The 21,575-nt window shown below is 39.2% G+C and overlaps 2 protein-coding genes across 3 annotated transcripts in view; one reads left to right on the forward strand and one right to left on the reverse strand.

The window, feature by feature from the left end:
- Positions 1–8,114, reverse strand: part of col9a1c (collagen, type IX, alpha 1c) — a 35,685-nt gene extending 27,571 nt beyond the window's left edge. Inside the window, exons 1-3 of one of the 2 annotated variants that reach the window (XM_085148883.1) lie at positions 6,229–8,114; positions 5,712–5,850; positions 1,196–1,281 (exon numbers count right to left, since the gene is read on the reverse strand). In XM_085148883.1, the coding sequence (XP_085005009.1) occupies positions 1,196–1,281; positions 5,712–5,740 (115 nt within the window). In that variant the 5' untranslated portion in view covers positions 5,741–5,850; positions 6,229–8,114. Of the gene's footprint in view, positions 1–1,195; positions 1,282–5,711 lie in introns of both variants that reach the window. The other variant, XM_085148884.1, reaches the window with a different exon arrangement.
- A 3,265-nt stretch (positions 8,115–11,379) lies between these two features.
- The window catches only part of fam135b (family with sequence similarity 135 member B), a 55,689-nt gene continuing 45,493 nt past the window's right edge, over positions 11,380–21,575 (forward strand). The window contains exons 1-3 of the mRNA XM_085148877.1: positions 11,380–11,750; positions 17,428–17,524; positions 20,490–20,569. Coding sequence (XP_085005003.1) covers positions 17,448–17,524; positions 20,490–20,569 — 157 coding nt within the window. The 5' untranslated portion in view covers positions 11,380–11,750; positions 17,428–17,447. The remainder of the gene's footprint in view (positions 11,751–17,427; positions 17,525–20,489; positions 20,570–21,575) is intronic.

Here is a 21,575-nt window from a genome sequence, read left to right on the forward strand (position 1 = left end):
ATCTGGATGTAGCTGAAAATGCTACATCCAGATAAACAGAATCAGCCTTTTGGGATTTACTTAGCTGGATGATTGAGCATTAAGACAGTTGCAGTTCAGACTAATCAAAGCGGTGATTGTAATTTATAATACAGATCTCTCAGCGCCCTGTTCAGAATATTCCACCAAGGTCAGAAACTACAACGGGCAGAAAAAGCCACATGTCATTAGGAACATTTTAGCGGGGCAATGTGGAAGCGATTTATCAAAATTACAACCTGCTATACATCCCACCACCATCCTGTTTCTGCTTTCATCATTAATGTTACACATTTATTCTATAATTTTATGTTCATAATAAAATAATGGACAGGTTTTACATCACAACAGGTTTACAGTTGATAGAGTTTCTAGTGAAAAACACTTTCATCGTCACAGAAAATCTATTTGTGTGATGTGCCAGAGGAGGGCGCTATCCTGACTCCTCGCAGTGCAGTTGTTCAGGAGGAAATCCTCGTGAATAGCTCTGGGAAACGAAGATGGTGAGAGCCAGAGGGGCTCCCCAGTCAATGAGCTGACTCAGCTCATTGACAGCGAGCGGCGTGAACGCAACACATCTGGAAGTCGTTCCCACGTCCCCATTAAAACTGCTGAGAAATGAGATAAAGTGGTGAGACGATATTTATAATCCCATATTTACCACCACTAAATACTTATCTGACTGTGCATGTGGGCCTCAAGTTGTTAAAAGTTACTGCTTGCCGCAGCGTTACGCTCAGAAAGCCAGTCATTAGTGCAACGAGCTGGAGATGAACCACGGTTAAAATGCCACGTGCATCTGCATGTGTGCGCCTGGATAATGAGGCGAATTCCACAAAGCGGTGCACAATCTGCAGCTGGTAGTTTGACTTTTTGTCTGCCCCAGACAAGAGCGGAGAGTGAGTCTGCCGCGATTATCAGAGTGCACGTTTAATCCGATGTACTGCCACCACACAGACCGGCACAATATGTCAATAATATACTATTTATGGCTTTTGATTTGTGACCTCTAATGATGAGTCTGACTTAATAAAGGTCAGCATTTGGGTGTTAACAGTAACCTTCTTTCTTTGTGTTTATAAGACAGAGTCACAGCAATGGTGTAATCCATGTAAGATACGGGACTCTGATTTGTGTTGTGTCAGGTGACTCCACACTGTGCTGTAATGTGACTTACGACCAAGAGCTGGAGTGAGGAGGAAGGACAGAAGAGCCACACAGATGGGGGAGCAAGCCGACATCAATAGATGGCACGGTTGCTTTCTGTTCAGGAATGATGGAGAAACATCAGTATCACACTCACAGATCTCTCTGACTGAGTTTATAACACAACACATGAATAACACGTAGCAGGTGACCTCTGTGTTTTCTTTGCATTGCAGTTAAGATAAAGGAGAAAAAGAAAAATGCTGTATGTGATGTTGATGGTGCATGAAGTTGGAGAAATTGTTTGACAAATACCTTGTAGATTATGAATGGAACAAAGATTTTTGCTACATGATTTGAAGATCAACTATATTTAATTTGGAGAAATCCAAACCTCGGAGCCATAGATAAATCAGTCATCTCACTGCGTTACAGTAATTACAGTGATCTATGGTAAATTTAAAGGTACTATAATCATTTCAGTTTTATTTCAATAAGGGGTTAAACCAGTGTTTTCCAGCCACTGTGCCGCAGCACATAGGTGTGCCATGATAAATGATCAAGTGTACCGTGGGAGATTATCTGGTTTCACCTGATTGGTAATCTAAGCCAGCGGTCTCCAACCTCCAGAACGAGTCGTTTGGTACCAGGCTGCGAGAGTTGAGGCTCGGGTGTGAAATGTATGGTTTTCAGGGTTTTTATCGTTATTTTTTAATTGCTTTTATCATTAACTCCGTTTCCCTGGGTCTTTTTCTCTGTGTTATGATTAAATCTTCTTTTTTTTGGCAATGGTACTGGTTTTATTTTGTCGTATTTACACCGGTCTGTGAAAATATTGTCAGACGTAAACTAATCAGTGGTGCAAAAAAGGTTGGGGACAGCTGCTCTAAGCCAGCGGTTCCCAACCTTTTTTGCGCCACGGACCGGTTTATGCCTGACAATATTTTCACGGACCGGCCTTTAAGGTGTCGCGGATAAATACAACAAGATAAAACTAGAACCGGTACCGAAAAAATGAAGATTTATTCATAACACACGTGAAAAGACCCAGGAAAACAGAGTTAACGATAAAAACGATAACAAAATAATGCTAAAAACCGATAAAAACCCCCGAAAACCATACATTTCACACCCTCGCCTCAACCGTCGCGGCCCGGTACCAAACGACTCACAGACTGGTACCGGTCCGAGGCCCGGGGGTTGGGGACCGCTGCTCTAAGCGACCCACGTGAGAAACAGGCAGAGCAATTACACTCTCTTCCACTAGAGGGCAGTACAACTACCTGCTCTAATTAAATGGGTTGCCAACTGCCAGTAAAACAGAAGAAGACGAATAAGCAATTACGTAATAGTCATGCTGTGAGTAGAACAACACAGCACATAATAGCAATAGATAAATAGTTAAATAGTTGAAAAGAAAAGGTAGTCAGTCTGACCTGGGTCCTGGAGAAAATCTGACCCAGATGAAGGCCCTAGCATGAGTAGCGGTCAGAAGAAAGCAGCATATCAGGGACAAATCGAAACAATTACACTATGCCTGGTGCGCGGGAAAAAACTATCGATATGCTTTTCGGGACATTTTTGTTTGGTGGTGTGCCGTGGCTCCAAAAGGCTGGGAAACAGTTGGTTAAACTCCTTATACGTCAAATGTGTTACCGTATAAGCTGAATGAAAAAGTTGTAAGCAGCTTCCAAGTTTGAAAATTGACATGAACATGGAGGGGCGTTAAAGCGGGATTAATTTTAATTGCCACCAGGGGGAGGTAGCTAGGTTTTTAAAAACACTTCCAGTCATACCTAAGTGTATGAGATAGTGTATGAGCCCCTCTGACGTGACCTCTGCAAAGGTTGTGTGTTGTATGCAAATGTCTAGAATCGGTTTGTTCTAATGAAATGTTCTAGTTTGACTACAGGCAAACTAGCTATTGGTGACATAAAGTGATAGATAACCTTTTTGTCATATATCAGACATATATTCTGTTAGTAAATGCATCACAAGGTTACCTCAAAAACTGTATGTCTAGAATATCAACAAGCGGCCAGCAGTCAGCTTCACACTGGAACCATTTAGCAAATTCATTTAGAGAACTAATGATGTCAGAAAATAAGCAGCCTTACTATTTCCTCAAAACCTTTACTACAAGTCAGGGGTAAGCTGATCTCTTCATCGTTATTCTCAGAGGGCATCATCATGTGTTATGCAGGCAAACAAACTGTATTTCAATGGCTCCATCCACTCGTGCTTAACTTAAATCAGATCATTTCTGCCCGGCTGTCTCCGAGGCAAATTCTAATCCTTCATATGGAGAGCTTTCTCAATGAGGGCATGAACTTATGTGCATATTTACTAATTACTTCTACGAGCATCAATGAAATACTTCACCAAAGCTTTCAGTTGAAGTATCTCTGTTTTACTTAAATATTGCCAAAGGTGGCTGATATAAAGCAGTAGCTACACAGCTTTTTGAGGTTATCTTTCACAGCTGAAGTGTCTGAGCAGTGCTACATTTTGTTCACACTTGTACTATCACACTCGGCCGCTTTAGCTTCCTTTATGTGTCCTGCATTGTGAGAGCTTTCTACAGCTATTCTGAATCTGTCGTCAACATGACTGATAGAGACAGGGAGGCCTTCTCCTCTGAAGGCAAATGCTGCAGCTTGTCTAGCTGAGAAATGGATGAGGTTGGGGTGGTGTTACTGAGGGCGTAACCCACCTCTAGAGTGTGAACTCTCCTGCTAATGTGTGTGTTTGCTTGAGGAATATGTGCCAGTGTGTGTGTAGTGTCTGAAGAAATGACTAATGGCTAAGTCAGCAAGGCCTCTTCAGAGGAGGCGTGGTCTCTAACATTATGCCCTTCACGTTAAAGGAGCATCTTCAGAGCCCCAGTGGGCTGTCTGTCTTAAGCACCAATCCATCACTATTCTAGACTAGTGCAGCTATATGGGGTTCAAATGTATGATTCTATTGTTATTTTAAATGGCCTGACATTTGCGGAAAATTTGGCAAGACTTGAGCAATCGTTCACCTTGCTTTCAATCTTTCAGCCTTTCCTAACTAAGTTAACCATGTCTGAATCTAGCAGTCAGAGTTCAGTTATTGTAGTTACAACAGAAGCTAAAAAGGCTACTGGAAATATGTGGTGTTAATAGTAGATTTCTTTAAAGTACCGTGATAAATATTGCGTGACACACCAACATTTTCTATTGTGGCAGAAATATCTAATGAGTTTAAAGCAGCAGCTTTATCAGCTAAGTTTAAGGTTTCAATTCTACTTTTTAAAGTTTTAATCCTACTTAAGCCACACAACAACTTTGTGCAGTGGATAGATGTGCGTTTACAGTGCAATGGATGAATTCAGACACACTCACATAAAGTGCACCTAGTTTGATCTTGCAACACTCAACAGTCTATCTTTCCGAAACTGTCTTCTTGCGAGTAAGAGAGTGGTATTGATTCTTCATCTTACTCTCAGCAAGAAAGCAAGTAAATTTATAGCCCTGCATGTCAGAGAATTCCTCTAAGACAGGTAAGTATTTTCTTTGAAGCATGATTTGAGTTTGTCTTTGTTTTCCTTGGGGGATTTCTTCCTATAACTGTTCATCAAGCTTGTCTTCCATCTGACTATATTTAGCTTCTTCTACAGTTCTGTAAACAACAACAGAAATATAAGAAAGAGAAAGCTTCGCTTCATAGAGATGTTGGGAATGAAAAACTCCCTTTTAATAATAAATCTTTTATGTGCTACTTTGTCACCGACGAAACTGATGAGAATTGATGAAAAAATATAAACGGGTTAGAAGTGAAATATATAACAAAACCCTACCTCTACCATCAGAAGACAAGACAAAACCTCTGTTATATTCCTAGAGCAATCCTTTCATGTAATCATTCTTTCAGCTCAGTTAGGTAATGATATGCCCTCTCCTTTAACTCCTGACTGAATTCCTGATTCATCGTCTTTTGGCTTTTGACATGGTTGTAAGTGACAGACTTTCCCTTTGCTGTTGTGCATGTTTCAGTACCCCTTAGGCACTCCCAAAATGCTGAGAGCAAGCCAGCTTGCCAACTCTTGACATTATTAATGCTCTCCTGTTTGTGTTAATTACCCAAGAATGGATCGCTGTTGGCCACGAAGCAACTGGCCATGTGGTTCAGTCATATTCAAGTTGACTGTAGCAGGAAATGTGTGGACAAAAACTTTGAGGAGTATAGTATCTATGTGAAAATGTTCAGTGCTGTTGAAGCCGGTGTAATTATTCAGATAAGAACTCTTTTATCCTAACAGCCGGAAGGGAAACAGCGAAGACGTGTGCATAGATGTGGTTGGATTAAAAGACAAACGTCTAATTTCTTTAATTTATGCTCAGACGATTCTTATTACACCCATAAAGTTATGAGAAAGAGAAAATGGAGCCATTTCCTCCTACTAAATAAAGATTACAAATTTATTATTAGTTAGTGAGAAATGGCTGTGCATAAATTTGGAAATAAAATAAAAAAAATTTATGAAGAGCCCTGACAGAAAGACAGATATTTGAGATATTTACCTCCTCAAACCGGAGACTTTGAGGGCCATGTTTCACACCCCCTCCGTGACGGGACACAGACAGAGCTCGGCAGAGAGGCGCTCGGTCGAGATGCAGAAGCACAAGGTCATGAAATTCCCTCCCTTGAAGTCGGTCCTACCTGCGCATGTTGAGGAATTAACCGGAGTGGCACAGGGGATGCTCAAGCATTTTTGGAGGGCACATAAAAAGTTTGTTCAGTGGGCTCCTATTGGCCAGGGGTTTTCTGGAGGTGGTGACTAAGTTTTATTACCATCACTTAAAAAGATGCAGAAACCCATATGGCCTTTATGTGAAACACCTCTGCTCGCTTCTCTTCTTTTATGGTGCCTCCTAATGACATGTGCTGCCTGCGTGTAATTCTCCTAATAATCATCATCAAGATAGTGAAGGAGCAGCCGGAGAGTGATGAAATGTGGATTTCATAATCATGTTTACTCATCAGTTTACCTGGAGAAGGCATGTTAGCCTGTAGCGCTGAAGAAAGCCTTGTTATTACCTTGAAGGGCCTCAGGCAGACACACTGTTTATGTTTCCTGCCTGTTCTGCAGTTGATTCTTTGTTGTTAGGTTCTTAGATCTTCTGAAGTGAAAACCAAAGACTATGACGCGGTTTCTTGCAATACAGCTTTCGTTAGCATGCACAGGTATGCTGACATGTCTCACAGGGCTATGTTGCCCAAAAATATGTCAGAGGAGGCAGGAACTGCTTGGGTCATAGGCACAGATCTCTCTGTGGAAAAAAGAAAAAGAAAACCCCTTTTAACCACAATTGCACAAAAAAATGCCTTGGCTTTGACAAAATTACATGCCGCAGTGTGTTTTTATTCATAAGGCTGTTTATTGTTTTATATTTCCCTGGGGTATATATTGATCCTGGCAACTGCTGTCCCTTCTATATGATGTGATATTGTGAATCAATAGCCTCACAGTCTTCTGATAGTCAGTTTACTACCAGAGTTTGTTACTATATCATATTTCACGAATCGATTGTTTGTGTAGCCACACCAATGCACTCATCTCAGAGAGTTGTAAAGGAAACACGATACAGATATTGGCGCTCCTCAGAGATTCAGCAGAAAGATCATGTGTCCAGCCTGGATAATGAAGACCTCCTGCTCTCAATGAGACAACATGCACAGACGGCGCAAGGAGAGAGAAAGAGAAGGCATTTTGGGATGATCCAGCCATGAGACTCGCCACATGACAAGGCAACTTGTGATCTGGAGTCAGATGAGACCCTCTAGGTTTTTTTTAACCATCGAGGAAATCTTTTTATACCCTGAGAAGTAACAAACATACACACAAGCTTCAAATGTGGCCTAATTTCACGTGAGCTAAAAGGCTACAGCATTGTTAGCTAACGAGCTAAAGAGTAAGATAACAGAGGTTTCGCTAACTCCACGCTGTAGCAAAAGTCCTTACAGAACATGCTAATGTTGTTTCTGGGGTGTAAAGTAGTGTAGTTTTAGAATAACTACTGGTGTCTCACACAATGTCTTTGGTAATGGTGTGTCCAAATTCATAGGCTGCATCCTCCTGAGGGCCCGGTCTTCGCGGTCTATGTGGGCCGGGTCCTCCGCAGGCCCAGTGTTGCCATCTTAGCGACTTTGTCGCTATATTTAGAATGTTTTCAGACCCCCTTAGCAACTTTTTTCTAAAAAGCGACTAGTGACAAATCTGGTGACTAATTCTGGTGTTATGGGAGAGTCATTTATGACGACTTTTTGACGTGAAAGCGCGTATCGCTCTTACTCTCAACAAGCAGCGGGTGCTGCCATGGGCACCTCGCCCGTGCCAAAGCGCTCACGGATGGAGAATAGTCCTCCCCAGCCAGTGTTGCCAACTCCTCAGTAAGGAAAATCGCTATTGGTTGTCCTAAAAGTCGCTAGAAGTCACTAAATGACGTCATCGCCTAATTTGCATAATTGGTCATGCTAATGTAATTGTAACCTACGCTGCTGGAGAGAGAAATAACATCGTGGACGAGACATAAAGTGAGCAAAAAACGTCCTAAATGCATTTAGAATTTATTTAGAACTACAAATTAAATTTCTTTTAGCAATTATTGTTTTTTGTAATGTCACAATTCCAACCCTGCTCCTTTACCCGGGCTTGGACCGGCAAAAGTGACCCGAAATAGGTACTCTGGTGGAGTTACTTTGTGTGTGTGTGTTTATAAGTAGTTTTAAACCTGATCCACAAAACAGCATAAGAGTAAAAGAAGAACTGACTGCGTTACAGCACCCGCTGCTTGTTGAGAGTAAAAGCGATATGTGCTTTCACGTCTTTTTTTAGCGACTTTGTTTAGAAAAAAAGTCGCTAGGGGGTCTGAAAACTCGCTAAATATAGCGACAAAGTCGCTAAGTTGGCAACACTGTCCCCAGCTGCTATCAGGGCAGCAGATGAATCGCGCATGAGCAAAGCCGCTGCTCCCGCACTGACTGTAACGCAGTCAGTTCTTCTTTTGTTGTTATGTTGTTTTGTGGATCACAAGGGTTAAAACTACTTATAAACACACACACACACAAAGTAACTCTATCAGAGTGCCTATTTCGGGTCACTTTTTCCGGTCCAAACCTGGATAAAGGAGTAGGGTTGGAATTGTGACATTAAAAAAAACAATAATTGTTAAAAGAAAGTTAATTTGTAGTTCTAAATAAATTCTAAATGCATTTGGGACGTTTTTAACTCACTTTATGTCTCTTCCGCAATGAGACATAAACCTACAACCGAGGTTACAATTACATTAGCATGACCAATTATGCAAATGAGGCGATGACGTCATTTAGCGAATTCTAGCGACTTTTAGGACAGCAAATAGCGGTTTTCCTTACTGAGGAGTTGGCAACACTGCGAAGGCTGGGTAGGCCGGAAGTGAGCAGCTGTGAAATTGGACGGTCTAGCCTTCAGTTAACACTGCTAATGCTGGGAGGAAGCAAAAGATAATGCTAACAAGACTGAATGCACTTTTTATTTAGTGGTGGAATTTAGCCGTTGACTAGCATTAGAGAGCCAAAAAATGCTAAAATCATCTTTAATGAAAAACGCCAGTCCTAAAGTGAAACATTAGCTATTGTAGCTGTTCCAACTGTAAATACATTTAAACATATAGTTAAAAACCTATATGTGAAATGAAAACAAAATGATAAATACTGTATGCTTAGCTTTTCTATACTGGAAGTCTACATGAATGTAGTACTGTGGAAATAACACATTTCTTTGTTTTGTCAAGTTTGTGAAATTCAGATGTGATAAACACATTTGGTGGATTATAGTTTTTGTTATTGGCAGTTTAACTCAATTTTGTTTTGTTTTGTTTGCATTTGGACTTCTTTTAACAGAACAGTATTTGGTTTTATTTAACAATTTTACTGTTCAGAAAGCAGCAGGAAAATTTTGCGTAGGACCATCAAACAGTTGTAGTTTTTTGCTTTTTAGCAAATATGACTAATATCCAAGTGTGTGTAACTTTACTTTAGGTATAAAAGGTCATCAATGTTAAGACTCACACAATTTTCAACTTCATTAGTGATAGGGATTAAAAACAAATGCCTACATAAATCTATCAAATCCAACTTGATAGTAGAATTAAACAAATATCGCATTTAATCGCAATAATAAGCAATGCAAGCTCGATATTGGACTCTCAGAAAATTGGTGCCCTTGCTGTATAACCTCGGGAAATTCAGCCAGTTTTTTTTCTTTTCCCAGACTATATAGTCATCTGGGCTCTGGCAACTGCCTGAAAAACTGAAAAAAAGAAAATCAATAGTGCTCCCCTTTTAATCAAGAGTGCTTGGAGCTTATGGCAGAATGCCACAAGAGAAAAGCAGCAATTGACTTTGGGTTTTTAAGCAGAAGGTGAAGCTTAGAACACAGGAGAACTGTTATCCAGCACTCACTTGGTGAATCAGAGACACAGAAGAACCAAACAAATTGTTAGAGGAAACTAATGCTCTGCTGCTGACAGCAGTTAAACACACAGTTGCCATAGCCAGCAGATTATGGGCATTTTTATTCATTTGTTACATAATCCTCCCCTCCCCCTTATCTGACAAGTGATTAGTCAGTGAAGAGTTGTTTAACCAGGACAGATGGCTTTTTAATTGTACCTGATTGCCAGGAACAAGCTAGACAGTGGCTACACTGTGAATTTATTGTGTCTTCAAGAAGAAAACCTAGATCAGGAATCCAGATTGTTGTCTTACATGATCAAAACAATCAAACAGATGAGGTCGTCCACCTAATGATTCAATATGTTTTATTCTAAGGGGCAGAAATTGCTTACTGTATCATTTTGTTTGGAGTCATAGCATTTTTCAGCCATTTGTTTTGATTTTACTGCTTCTAACTTTACTGCTATGCTTCAATCTCAGCAAAATCTCCATCAGGAGCTGTTTTTAGAAACACCCACTGTTCTGCTAATCATTATCAGGTAGGCTATGTTTAGAACTAGCTGGTTGAACACAGTGCAGGATTTAGCCAATAAACTTACAAATATACAGCTGAAGTGTTGGTAGTGGGTAAAATACAGGCAGAAGAATGCATCGGTTTTAGGGCCAAAAACCTGTGTGAAGCCAGAAAAATCTCACAGGAAAACAAAATGGCATTGAAAACAAAACAGGTAAGGAAATCCTGGACAGTTTAAACGATGAACAGCACTTTTGGGTCACAAACACAAAGCTAACATGGAAGTGCAGATCTTGTTGAATGAGCAGTAGGGAGCGACTCCACTGGTAAAAGACTTCAAGAAATCCTTGCTCCCATGCTCTGTGGCCTCCATGAACACTTTCCTGATGAGTTTATGGGTTAAATTGCTAGTTTTAGCCCATTACCATGGACTGGATCTACCACGGATGCATAATTGACACGGCTAAGTAATGGATTCTAGTTGCACAACAAAATGAATATGGAACAGATCAGGACTGGAAACCATTTGGATGCAGTCATTTCCCAGTTCATTCGGCCCAGATCAGATACAGATCCGTTCATGTACAAGCTCATGACCTGGATCCATTTTATATTTTTTTATTTTTATAATTTCAATTTAAAAATTTAAATTTTTTATGACTTTATAAATTATTATCCAGGATATGCTCCTTGGCTAATGACTTGTCAGTCAGATCCATCCTTTGCTTTTCACATCCAATTCCAAACACCACACTGTTACTGTAAAATATAATGTATGCTAATGGCTCACATAATAAAACATATAAATAAAGAATTTCTTGCCTCTGTTTGAATAGGAATGTTGATTTGTTAACATTATTATGGTAATACACATGTTGTTAAAGATATGATGGATAAAAGAAACTTCCATCCACCCCAATCTCAATTCTATTCAAACTTTGTTGCCATATAGCAACCTCAGAGGATAATTATGGGTTATAATCAAACCGCTTCCCAAAGAAACCTATGGTCACCTATCGAACAGCTCTTTTCTCTAAGCAATCACGCATTTCATTTTAGTCATTATTATTTTTCCTTCCACTAAGCCCAACAGTGTGTCCAAATCACGTGACGTCCGCCTGCTTATTATTGCAATAACACTTTGTTTGCATAACAGCCACCCTTTTGTTTCTTATCATGGTAATTTCCGCGTGCACGGTTCACTTCAGCTTTTAGGGGGCCGGCTCTGACGTCAGCCCGCCCTGCCGTACGGACACCAGCAGCACTACGCTGACTGGGTGCTGCTGACTATTAATATTCACCTTGTGAAACTATCCACAGTCAGTATATGCGGTCAGCGTTGTGCACAAAGACACGGCCACTCAGCGATACTTTTCCCAAACTGAAATCCCCTTCAGGGGAGGGAGGGAGAGAGAGAGAGAGACGGGGAGCGAGAGGGGACTGCAGAGCACACAGGGTCTGGATGAATAACCATGGCAACAGCAGCAGCAGCAGGAGAAGCGATGATATAAACATTTACATCCGCGCATCCGTCCGCAAACAGCTATTCACTCCAGTAGAGGCTTGGACCAGAAACCCTCTGCGGATATCACTCCACATCAGCGCTAAGGTGAGGCTGTTTCATTCCTCATGTGACACCTTCCTCCTCTGCCTTTTGCTGGCTGGTTTGTTGTCTTCGGAACACGAGAGGATAGAGGGAAGCTCAGCTGTCATACATTACAACAGAGAAAGCTGCTTTCTGTAGTACACTGCTGCTCGGCGCCAGAGCTGCAAGGCTCACGGGTTTGCTTAAAACACGGAGGCTAACGGGTTAAATTCATAGTCCATATGCGTTTCCTCTGTATGGCAGCTGAGGGTCTCTGTCTGACCTATTGCATATATGTGGTCACCAGTGAGGAAACAAAACATTTAAGCCCACTCTACAGTGATAAGCTGAAGAAGCAATGATGAAAATACATGTAGCTTTCAAAATAAAAGCATTGGTAATTGTCTTTAAGCAAGCCACATACTACAGTGTGGTTTAATTTTGATAACTGGCAACTGTGTTTGGTGCAGCACTGGACTTCTTTTGATAACAAAGGATTTTTGTCAAAGCTGTCCCTCTGTAGGCTCAAATAGTGTAACACAAACACAGCAGAGACTGAAACTTGTGTGCAAAAATATAAAACAGATATAACTGATGACATAAGGGCAAATAGTCTTCATTTAATAATGTTGCTCATGTACTAATGTGACAAATTCAGGGACTGGTGTAGCTGACTGATCTCAAAATGTCATTATAGAATATAACGCCGAGGTTAGAGTACTTTGAAACCAGTTACACCGAGCATTACATTTTAATGCCCATCTTCACACTTTTAACTAGTTTTTTCTTTGGACAACGTGACCAGCACTCGGTTTCCATACAAGTGCTTCAGAGTTGTGAATACAAATAGTACATCTGTTTACGGATTGCATGCAGCCCTCCAAACACCAGCAGAAAAGCCTTTTGATCTTCAGAGAATCTAATTTGGCGATTGCAACGATGCCAGTCACATCCTCTCAAAGTCATATTCTGATTCATTTAACTCCATAACTCGGCCCACTCCTTCTCTCTCTTGTTCTCTTTTTTTTAATCCTTTTTTTTTTTGCAGGGATTTGGCGTTGTAATATTGTAATTTAACAACAGAGAGCATAATACAGCATCATGGAGGGGTTTTAGCAAATGCTAGATTATGCCATCACATGATTGCTGGGCTGGCTCAGTGGATTTCTGTAAAGTGCCACTCCAAATAACCAATTTGCAGATAGCTTTCTCTCGAAATTAGAGATGGTGAAAATGATGGATTTGCTACAGCAACTGTGATTTGATACCCTTGCTTATAAGAAGGTGCTGTAACCTAACGGCCCTTTGTCACATATTTGGTGACAGCTTTTTGTTGTTGTGTGAGCATGAGAGGGATGTGGATGTTAATCAGTGGAATAATGTCTGAGATTAATTTCCGGCTCTTTGAGCTATGTGCACATACAGCAGCTCATGGCAAACAATGACTCTCTGTCTTACAGTGACATTTATGCCTGCTAAGCCTGCAACAATGTGCTTATTTCACACGCAGACACTGTGAACGCGTTGCTTCTTCATCCGTTCTCAAATTGACACTGGAGATGTCAATCGGTGGAGCTGCAGCAAAGGAAAGAGGGCAGCTTAAGGGCAGCAAATAGTTTTTAGGTTTTCCTTAAGGTGGTAGAATTAGCCAAGTTGCAAACTTTAAACCTCCAAGAATGCCAGAGTGTGTGGTGTGTTTGTGGCCTGCATTAAATAATAATAAGACAGCAGATGGGTGTTTTGCAACGATTAGTGTTTAATGATTTGCTTCTAGTAAGAAAGAGATAATTCACAAAATTGCACAAGCAGAAAATTCCAAATGTAGTTTGGCTACAGGTTATGTAGAGATGTCTGGGAGCTGTGCTTGAACACAGTTAATTAAACAGTGTATTAAGGACATTGTATGAATGCAGGAATGTGTTTTTACTTGTTATGTTAGTTGACATCGACCTGTTAATCATTCAGGCATAAAAGAGGCCTCCTAACTCAAAAGGTAAGCCAGTGTCTACACATAACAAACCTCTTAGCAAAGAACCAAATGTAAATTGTACCTTTAGGCACTTTGTCACTAGCAGTATGTTGCAAAAACTCAACATCTGTTCAATTTCTTTTGTCGAATCTACAAAACAAACAGACAAAAAAAATCTGTTTAGTATTTGTGCACCAGCACACCGATTCCCAAACATGTATTATCTAAAAATCGGGCTTATAGCGGCATCGTGTGCAATGGGTTTATAAAAAAATTGAGGAAATTGAACAAATGGAAGAAAAAAGAAAGTTTTGAGTTCTATTTTCTGCAAGAGTTGTGCAAATTGAACAGTTTTTACTGGGAATAAAATAAAACTCTGTTGTTGTATTATTTTCGGGTCTTTACCTTAAAGCGCCTTAAGGTGACTGTTGTTGGGATTTGGCGCTATATTAATAACACTGAACTGCATTGCAATTCTCTCTTATTCCTTAAATGCCAGCATTTCAATTTCAGTTCCACAGGCATGTAGATTCAACTTATTCACTAATTTATTAATGCTGACATAAAGGTACAGAGAATGCTTTAAAAGGTCCGATGCTGCAGTTTAGCTGGTGGGGCGTTTCATCAACCAAGATCATTGTTGTCATCATCATGAAAAGAAACACAGAGTGTCTCTCTTAGATGACTGACAGCTGTATGCCTCTGGAGCTGTCAGCGTGGGTGCTTTGGTGTGTGCCTCTCTGATTTGATGAACGTATTGATGAATTTTCAACACAGGCTGATAATCAGTGCATGCGTCTGGGTGCTCTTGTCATGTACTGTAGCTGCTGATTGTTTCACTGGGAAATAAAAACATATTACAGTAAGTCCCCGGCCTGTGAGCTTCCATTTTATCAAGTACACAGTGTTCATTCGACTTACTGCCTACCTAACACATTGCCGGAGAAGTGAGCTGCTCCTTCTTATTATGTATGTTGGAGACAGCAGATAACAGATAAGTATACCGGTGGCCTGCACAACAGTTCAGTGAATTAAGGAAGCGACGAAGCAGCTTTAGCTATGTCTTAAGCAGCGCAAAAAGAAACATATTTCAGCATCTCACCGTCTCCCATCAAATGACCTATAACTGTTCTTACAAGCAGCATGCCGAGTCAGCACAAAGAGAAAGTGTCTCTGTCGTTACTCGTCTCCTTAGGCCATTTGCAGCAGTGGGCAGCTGATGTACTACATTAGGGAAGGGTACTGTGTGTCTCAGGACTGTACTCATTTGCTTTTATGGTCTTCAGCTTTAATGTGGGCACTGGATTTTACTTTTTCTCCACTGTTGGCAGGAATCTTCTAATCCATCTTATCAGCATTAGAAGAGAGCGTTTTTCTGCCAACTGTCAGGACACCTTAGATCCACCCTATTTGGTCAAATAAAGTGTTAAGAGAGGACACTGGGAATTAATTTCTCTGCTCAGATGAAGGGACAAGTCAGACTTTTTTCTTTAACATTTCTTTCTTTTTTTTAAAGCTGTAACATCTTCTTAAAAGAATCTTGGAAAAATTCTGAAATAAAAGAAGCCTTTTTGTCCCCGCCCAGACACATTTATGCAAATGTTACAATAACTGACTCAGAAACTCACCATTAGATGCTTATTGGATAATGACTTACTAACTTTTCCCCAATGAGGATATTCCAGATAATCTTTCTTCCTTACTCGTAGAATGACCATCATTTTCAGGGAAATGTTTATTAAGGTGACACCTAAAGTGACCTGAAGGCAGGTGATTGCATGTAGCCTTCTATACCACCAGAAGTCTTTTTGCTTCGAGGAAGATTGCTAAGCTAGCTTGGCACCTCCAAGTTAGCTTGGGCTGGACGCCCTTATACCATCTGTGCTTTTGTCTGACTCATGCATATAGTTTAGCTGTTAATGAAATACTATGTGTGTAGTCAAGGACTCCTTTTAAATAATCCTCAATTTAAAACAAATTAGATAAAAATAGAAAAACCAGTTGATATACCTGTAGTTTAGCTATTAGCACATTGCGTAAGTATTTTAAAGTGCATTTGTTTTAAAACAAGTCTCTTGAAGCTTTAAAAAAAAGTGCCCCAAAGGCCCCTTTTTTAAACTAACTCAACCATTCACACCTATGGGCAATATTGAATCACCCATTAGCCTAACTGCAAACACACCCATCACCTTCTTGCTGTGAGGCAACAATGCTAACCTCATGCTATATCGATATAAATACACTGAATACTGAGACAGGGAGAGTTGTAACCAGGATGTTTTTTTCCCATTTTCCTTATTGCAAATTCAAATGATATACCCTCTGAGTGTCTGAGCTCTGATGAAATGAAATCAGATAGATAATTCTTTACTGGTTAATGAAAGTGGACTTATGCTTTTAAGCCAGCTAAGCTGAGGACTGCTTGTTATGCACAAGCTGCACTTCTAAAAGGTGTTTCCCAGCACTGTTTACCTGTAATGATACGTCACTGTGTACATCTTACTTTATAATAATATTGCTTTTATATCTTTTACAGTGCTTACAGGAACACTCACCCAATACCACACACATGGTGGTGTTACATTTCAAAGCGTTTAATTATGGGTTTCTTAATCTGCATGACTGTAAACACAGTCAGTGTTTGAGCACCTTTCGATTGATGGCAGCTCAAACTTGCCGTGTTTCAGCTCCCATAGCACTTTATAGCCTGTGTACTACGAGGTTGGTATCTAATGTTTGTAGTAAATTGGATGGTTCATGTTCTGAGCTTTAATTACAAGTGACAGGTAGTACTTTTAATATGGTATGAATGAACGGAGAGTCAGCAAGTCTAGTATGTACTAGACTTGCTGGCTCTCCGTCATAACTACTGATCAGAAGTTATTTTGGACACATGGGTTTATAATTGTGATTTATTTAAGCACATTCCCAGATCCCAAATACCTATTAGATCCTACCAATAAGAGATCCCAATAGATACCTAAGTCAAGAGACAATGGAAATTCAATATTAGTTTATATAACTGTATAATAGTAAGGCTTCTGGAGAAAGATAATGGGTTTCTGTGTTGTGTATCCAAAGGATGGATTCAAAAAATTGTGCTACAGTAAACAAAACTGTGATAGATAATCACCCTTTCTTTTGAATAAATGGGCACCACAGCGATACACTACATTAAACTATAAGTATTAAATGTTATTGTTATGTCAAACATAATAAGGAGACTCTTCTTCTTTGTGTTTTAAAATATTGGGCGTACAAAAGTGATGTTTAAAAATGAAAAACATAGCTGTGTTATAAAAGTTATTATTATTCAAATGTACTATAAAGGTAATGTGACAATGCTACTGCTGCCAATAAACTGATGTTTTCTACAATAGAACCTGGCTCACAGCTTTTCTTTTTAAGGTAGATAGAAGACAGAGAACATACAGCTGCACACATTCATTTTTTTTTACTGTGACATAATTCAATCACAGGGGTGGTTGTCATATGTGCAACATTAACCTGACCACTGGTAATGAGAACCATATTCAGACCAGGGTCTCCATCTTTGTCTCATACAGTCTGCTATCCACACTGCAGTGGACTGAATGAGTCATGCAGTATCACTTCCATGGGAGCTAGTTTTAGAAATGTCATCATTTGTCTTACCTCTCAGTGTGGATTTGGTGTTATTTTGGCTCATTGGTCTTATACATCATATTGATTGGTTGTTTTCTTTTTTGACAGGTGATGAGTGGGATCATATCATGTCTGAAGTACAGGGAACAGTGGAGTTTTCTCTAGAGTTGCACAAGTTTCACAATGTGGATCTCTTTCAAAGGGGGTAAGAATTTTTCTTATATATATTTAATAGTATTTAAAAAGTGCACATATCCTGCATCATTTAATTTACTGGAAGATTTCTATTTCTATTTCTGCTGCTAGTTAAATACTCTGCTAGTTAAATGCAACCATTGTTAGCTAATATCAAAATCTCTGTTTGTTTCATCATAGAACAATAACAATGCTATTTTTTGACACAGAGCTTGTGTACACAACTAATTAAAATTAGTTCAAACATTAGTTCAATTTGTTAGCACAATCTAAAGCTTTTGATGTGGCTAAAGTCCAAAAGCTATACCAAAACTGGCGCTAACTAGCTAGAGTGTTGTAGCTGCTAATTCTGCTATTGCTAGCCGATGCACAGGACTAAGAGTAAATGTTTGCAGTAAAGTGTTGCAAAATGTCACATGCACAAGCCACCAGCAGACTGACTGTAATGAAAATTCATCTTCCTATTATTATATAATGTGGTATTATTAATGAAAAAGACAGATGTTACATCCAGTGCTTTACAAATAGGGAGTTTAAAAGGTTTTGTTAATGATAGAGGTAGTTCTTCTTTCTTGTTGCAGTTTTTATGATATTCCCAGGCTAAAAGGGCCCTGTGTAGCCTGCTCTGTCTGCAGATTAAAACATGTCATTTGGCTCAGTGAAACACCAGCTTTATCAAAATGATTTTCCCTCTCCAAATGTGATGGGCTAAAGCTTTATCACGATAATCCCTTCAGCTGAGTGCACTAATATGTTTGTTTTTACTCGATGCCACGTTGCTCTGTGATATCAGAAGAGATCCGTTGTGAGCACGAAACAAAATCTGACCCCAGTGTAAAGATGAAGCCCTATGGACAGAGAATAGTTTAGTTACCAACATCTACACATCTTCCCACACTGAAATGTGCTTTCTTAAGTCAATACTAATCCCTGTGCTAGACTAGTGGGCCACACAGCTGTCCACTGATTGCATTAGGAATACTGATTAAATCTGCATTTGATTTGCAAAGGATAAAATGGCGATGAGCAGCATTTACATTTTATACTGTAATAGGAAAAGTAAGTTTTAAAAACACAGGTGCATTTTCTTATTCAGTATTCTGTGCTTTCTGCAATTTAGCCTTTTAATAAAAACAATTCAGCTTGTTGAAAACTATTCATGGAACACTGCTGTTTACACATCTCTGCCATTACATAGCAAATGAGTAAGAAGTGATCACTAAATTGACCTATTTTCTTTCCAAAAAACACCTTTTTGATTTTCTGTATTGTCATGCGCTGTCATTAACACACTGATGACATAATCAAGTTCACAGCCATGCTTTGGTCTCAGCTTGCTAATGATGTGAAGGTTTTATCCAAATCTGCTTTGGGTCACAATGATTCAATGTAAATGATACATTTTTAAAACAAAAAGACTGTTTATCATTTCAAATGAACCCTATTTGAGATATTTTCCAATACTTTTACCTAATTAATAACCCTCTGTCAATAATTCTTTAATAGTAGTAGTAAGAATATTTGTGCAATCGATGGGCGACTTTGTGTAGCTTTAATGTTATTTTCTCATTAAGTTAATGGAAAGCACGTTAGAATCTGAAAACAAAGACTCTAATCAGTTTCAGTAAACAGGATTACTGCAATAAGTTGGTTTAAACAAGAGCTGCAAAGTTAGCCAAATTAGCCAAAGCTTTCTGTATCAGGCTCCAGGTGAATTTCACAATGCCAAAACTGCACATACCTTAAATCAGTTTCCCTGGATCTTCTTGTTATTAAAAAATGCAGTTACAAAGATCTGTAACTGCATTTTTCACTTGTTGAAATTTCAGCAAGTCAAACTATAAGTGGCAAATATCTTAAATGAGTTTATCACATTAATATAAATACATGGTACAATGTACAGTTATGTTCCAGAAATGACTTAGCTAACACATACATTACCTCCAAACCATTTATTTAATTGTTTTAATTGTTAATTGTCCTAGCAACTTCTGCTCCAAGTGTTTAACTACAAAACAAATGGGCCTGGTGAACACAGTAATATGAACAGACAATTTTATGCAATTTTTAAGTACCGTTTTCTTGTCACTTCCACTATACTAACATGCAAACTGAATGTTAATTAGCCAGAAATTGGCGTAGGCAGCATGATGGCGTGGTGTTTAGCACTGTTGCCTCATAGAAGAAGGGCCTGAGTTTGATTCCACCAGTGTCCAGGGCCTTTCTGTGTGGAGTTTGTATGGATGGTTAGGAAGAGGCTAGATGTGATATTTAACATATTTTGACTTTAAGTGGCTTTAGTTGAAGAATAGTTTTACAAACAACTGCAAAGTTAAATGAAAGATGGGCTTAAGAACATTTCTGTCAAGAAAATATTTTGTGGGAATGGGAATCGAAAGCCAATACTAAGGATATAAAAAACTAAAACCTTTATTAAGGTCAAAGAGCACCAACGAGACAAAAATACAGACAAAGTACAAGGAACGCATGTCTGAAACAATAAAACAGGAAATAACTAAACAGGGAAACACCTCACACAGAGACAGGACTTGACACAGGAGAGAAAGCCAAGGGTCTTATGGAGAAACTGTTATCAAAGCTAGAAACTAAAAGGAAACTAAGGGCACAGCAAATATACCTATACTTATATAAATATATACCTGAGACAGAGAAACTCTTGAATCAAAAGAAACAAACCCTGAGAAACAATTAAACTGTAATACCAATAAAGTGGATCTAAAGCACTGGATAAATAACACTAAGGAAATGGATAAAGATAAAAAATAAAACCAATAAACATACAAAGAGTACAAACAGAGACAGTAAATCGAAAGTAATTTAAAATAAACATACAAACAATTGTTAAAGCTTAAAGTTGTGTTGATACCTTTCACCTACTCTCAGACTCCAGAGGGTGAAGTTAAGCAGTGCTGCTTCATTAAGCGTGACTGTTCTGTTTTTATCCTCCACCTCAGGTTCTACCAGATACGAGCAGGGCTGAAGGTCTCACCTCGAGTGCCCCACAGGGTCATAGCAACAACACAAGACAATGCAGGTAAGACAGACGATGTTTACTTCCTCACACTCTGAGAAACACACACATCAACTTTACCACTCGTTCTGGTGCGTGGAGGAACTCTTAATTTGCTGTGTTGTGTTCAGTAATCTGTTAGTGTGGTTTTGTTAAATAGATGGTGGAGCATATGTGGAGTCTGAATACTTTAGTTTGACACTGGGTACTAGACCATGGTTATTGTTTTTTTTGCCTCATGTTTGGTCATTTTACTGGTGCTTTGTCATGGTCAATTTCACATTTTTATTTCTTCATTGTCCCTTTCTGGCCATTTGGTGTCTCTCAGCAGTTAGTTGGCATCACCCTTTAGTCATTGCGCTTTCATATATAGTGTTGTTCTCTGTGTGTAGTTTGTGACTATAAAGGTTGTTCTGTGTTGCTTCACCATTTTTCTCTTTTTGAATATTTTTACAACCATGTTTGGCTGTTTTGTGGTCATTTCTGATCGATCTTTTCATACAGTTTTGGATCTTTTTAAACTTGTTTGAATGACTTTCTAACAGTTAAAGGTAAATTGCATTGAGAAACAACACACAGACTCCAAATTTACCTGCATTAATAAATTACCAGACATGAGAAAATTAGACCAAATAAACCTTTCAGTTAACACACTGTGTTTTTTGAAAAAGATTGAATATTGAATATAGTTAATATTTCATGAAAAATATTAGCTAAAGCTTAATAAGATTCTGTACACTGCAGTCATTTCTACATGGCCTGGCTGTGAACACCTGTAGTATTGTAGTACCAGAGTCTTTTAAGCTGGTCTTCAAATAAACAAAGAGTTTAAGTGAAGGTTTAGAACGCATCATAGCAAAAAACAGCACTAGTGAAGGTTACTAATGATCTCAGTAATGGTCTCAGTTTTATTCACCATGGGGGAAGCACATCTATGAGTGATTTTAATGGTTTGGTTTGCTAGCTGCAGGCTGGAACTTGTTATTGTTATTACAGACATGCGTGACCAGTCTGGATTTAAAATGCAACG

The sequence above is a fragment of the Neolamprologus multifasciatus genome, chromosome 22 (genome assembly GCF_963576455.1).
Source record: "Neolamprologus multifasciatus chromosome 22, fNeoMul1.2, whole genome shotgun sequence".
NCBI classification, from domain to species: Eukaryota; Metazoa; Chordata; class Actinopteri; order Cichliformes; family Cichlidae; genus Neolamprologus; species Neolamprologus multifasciatus.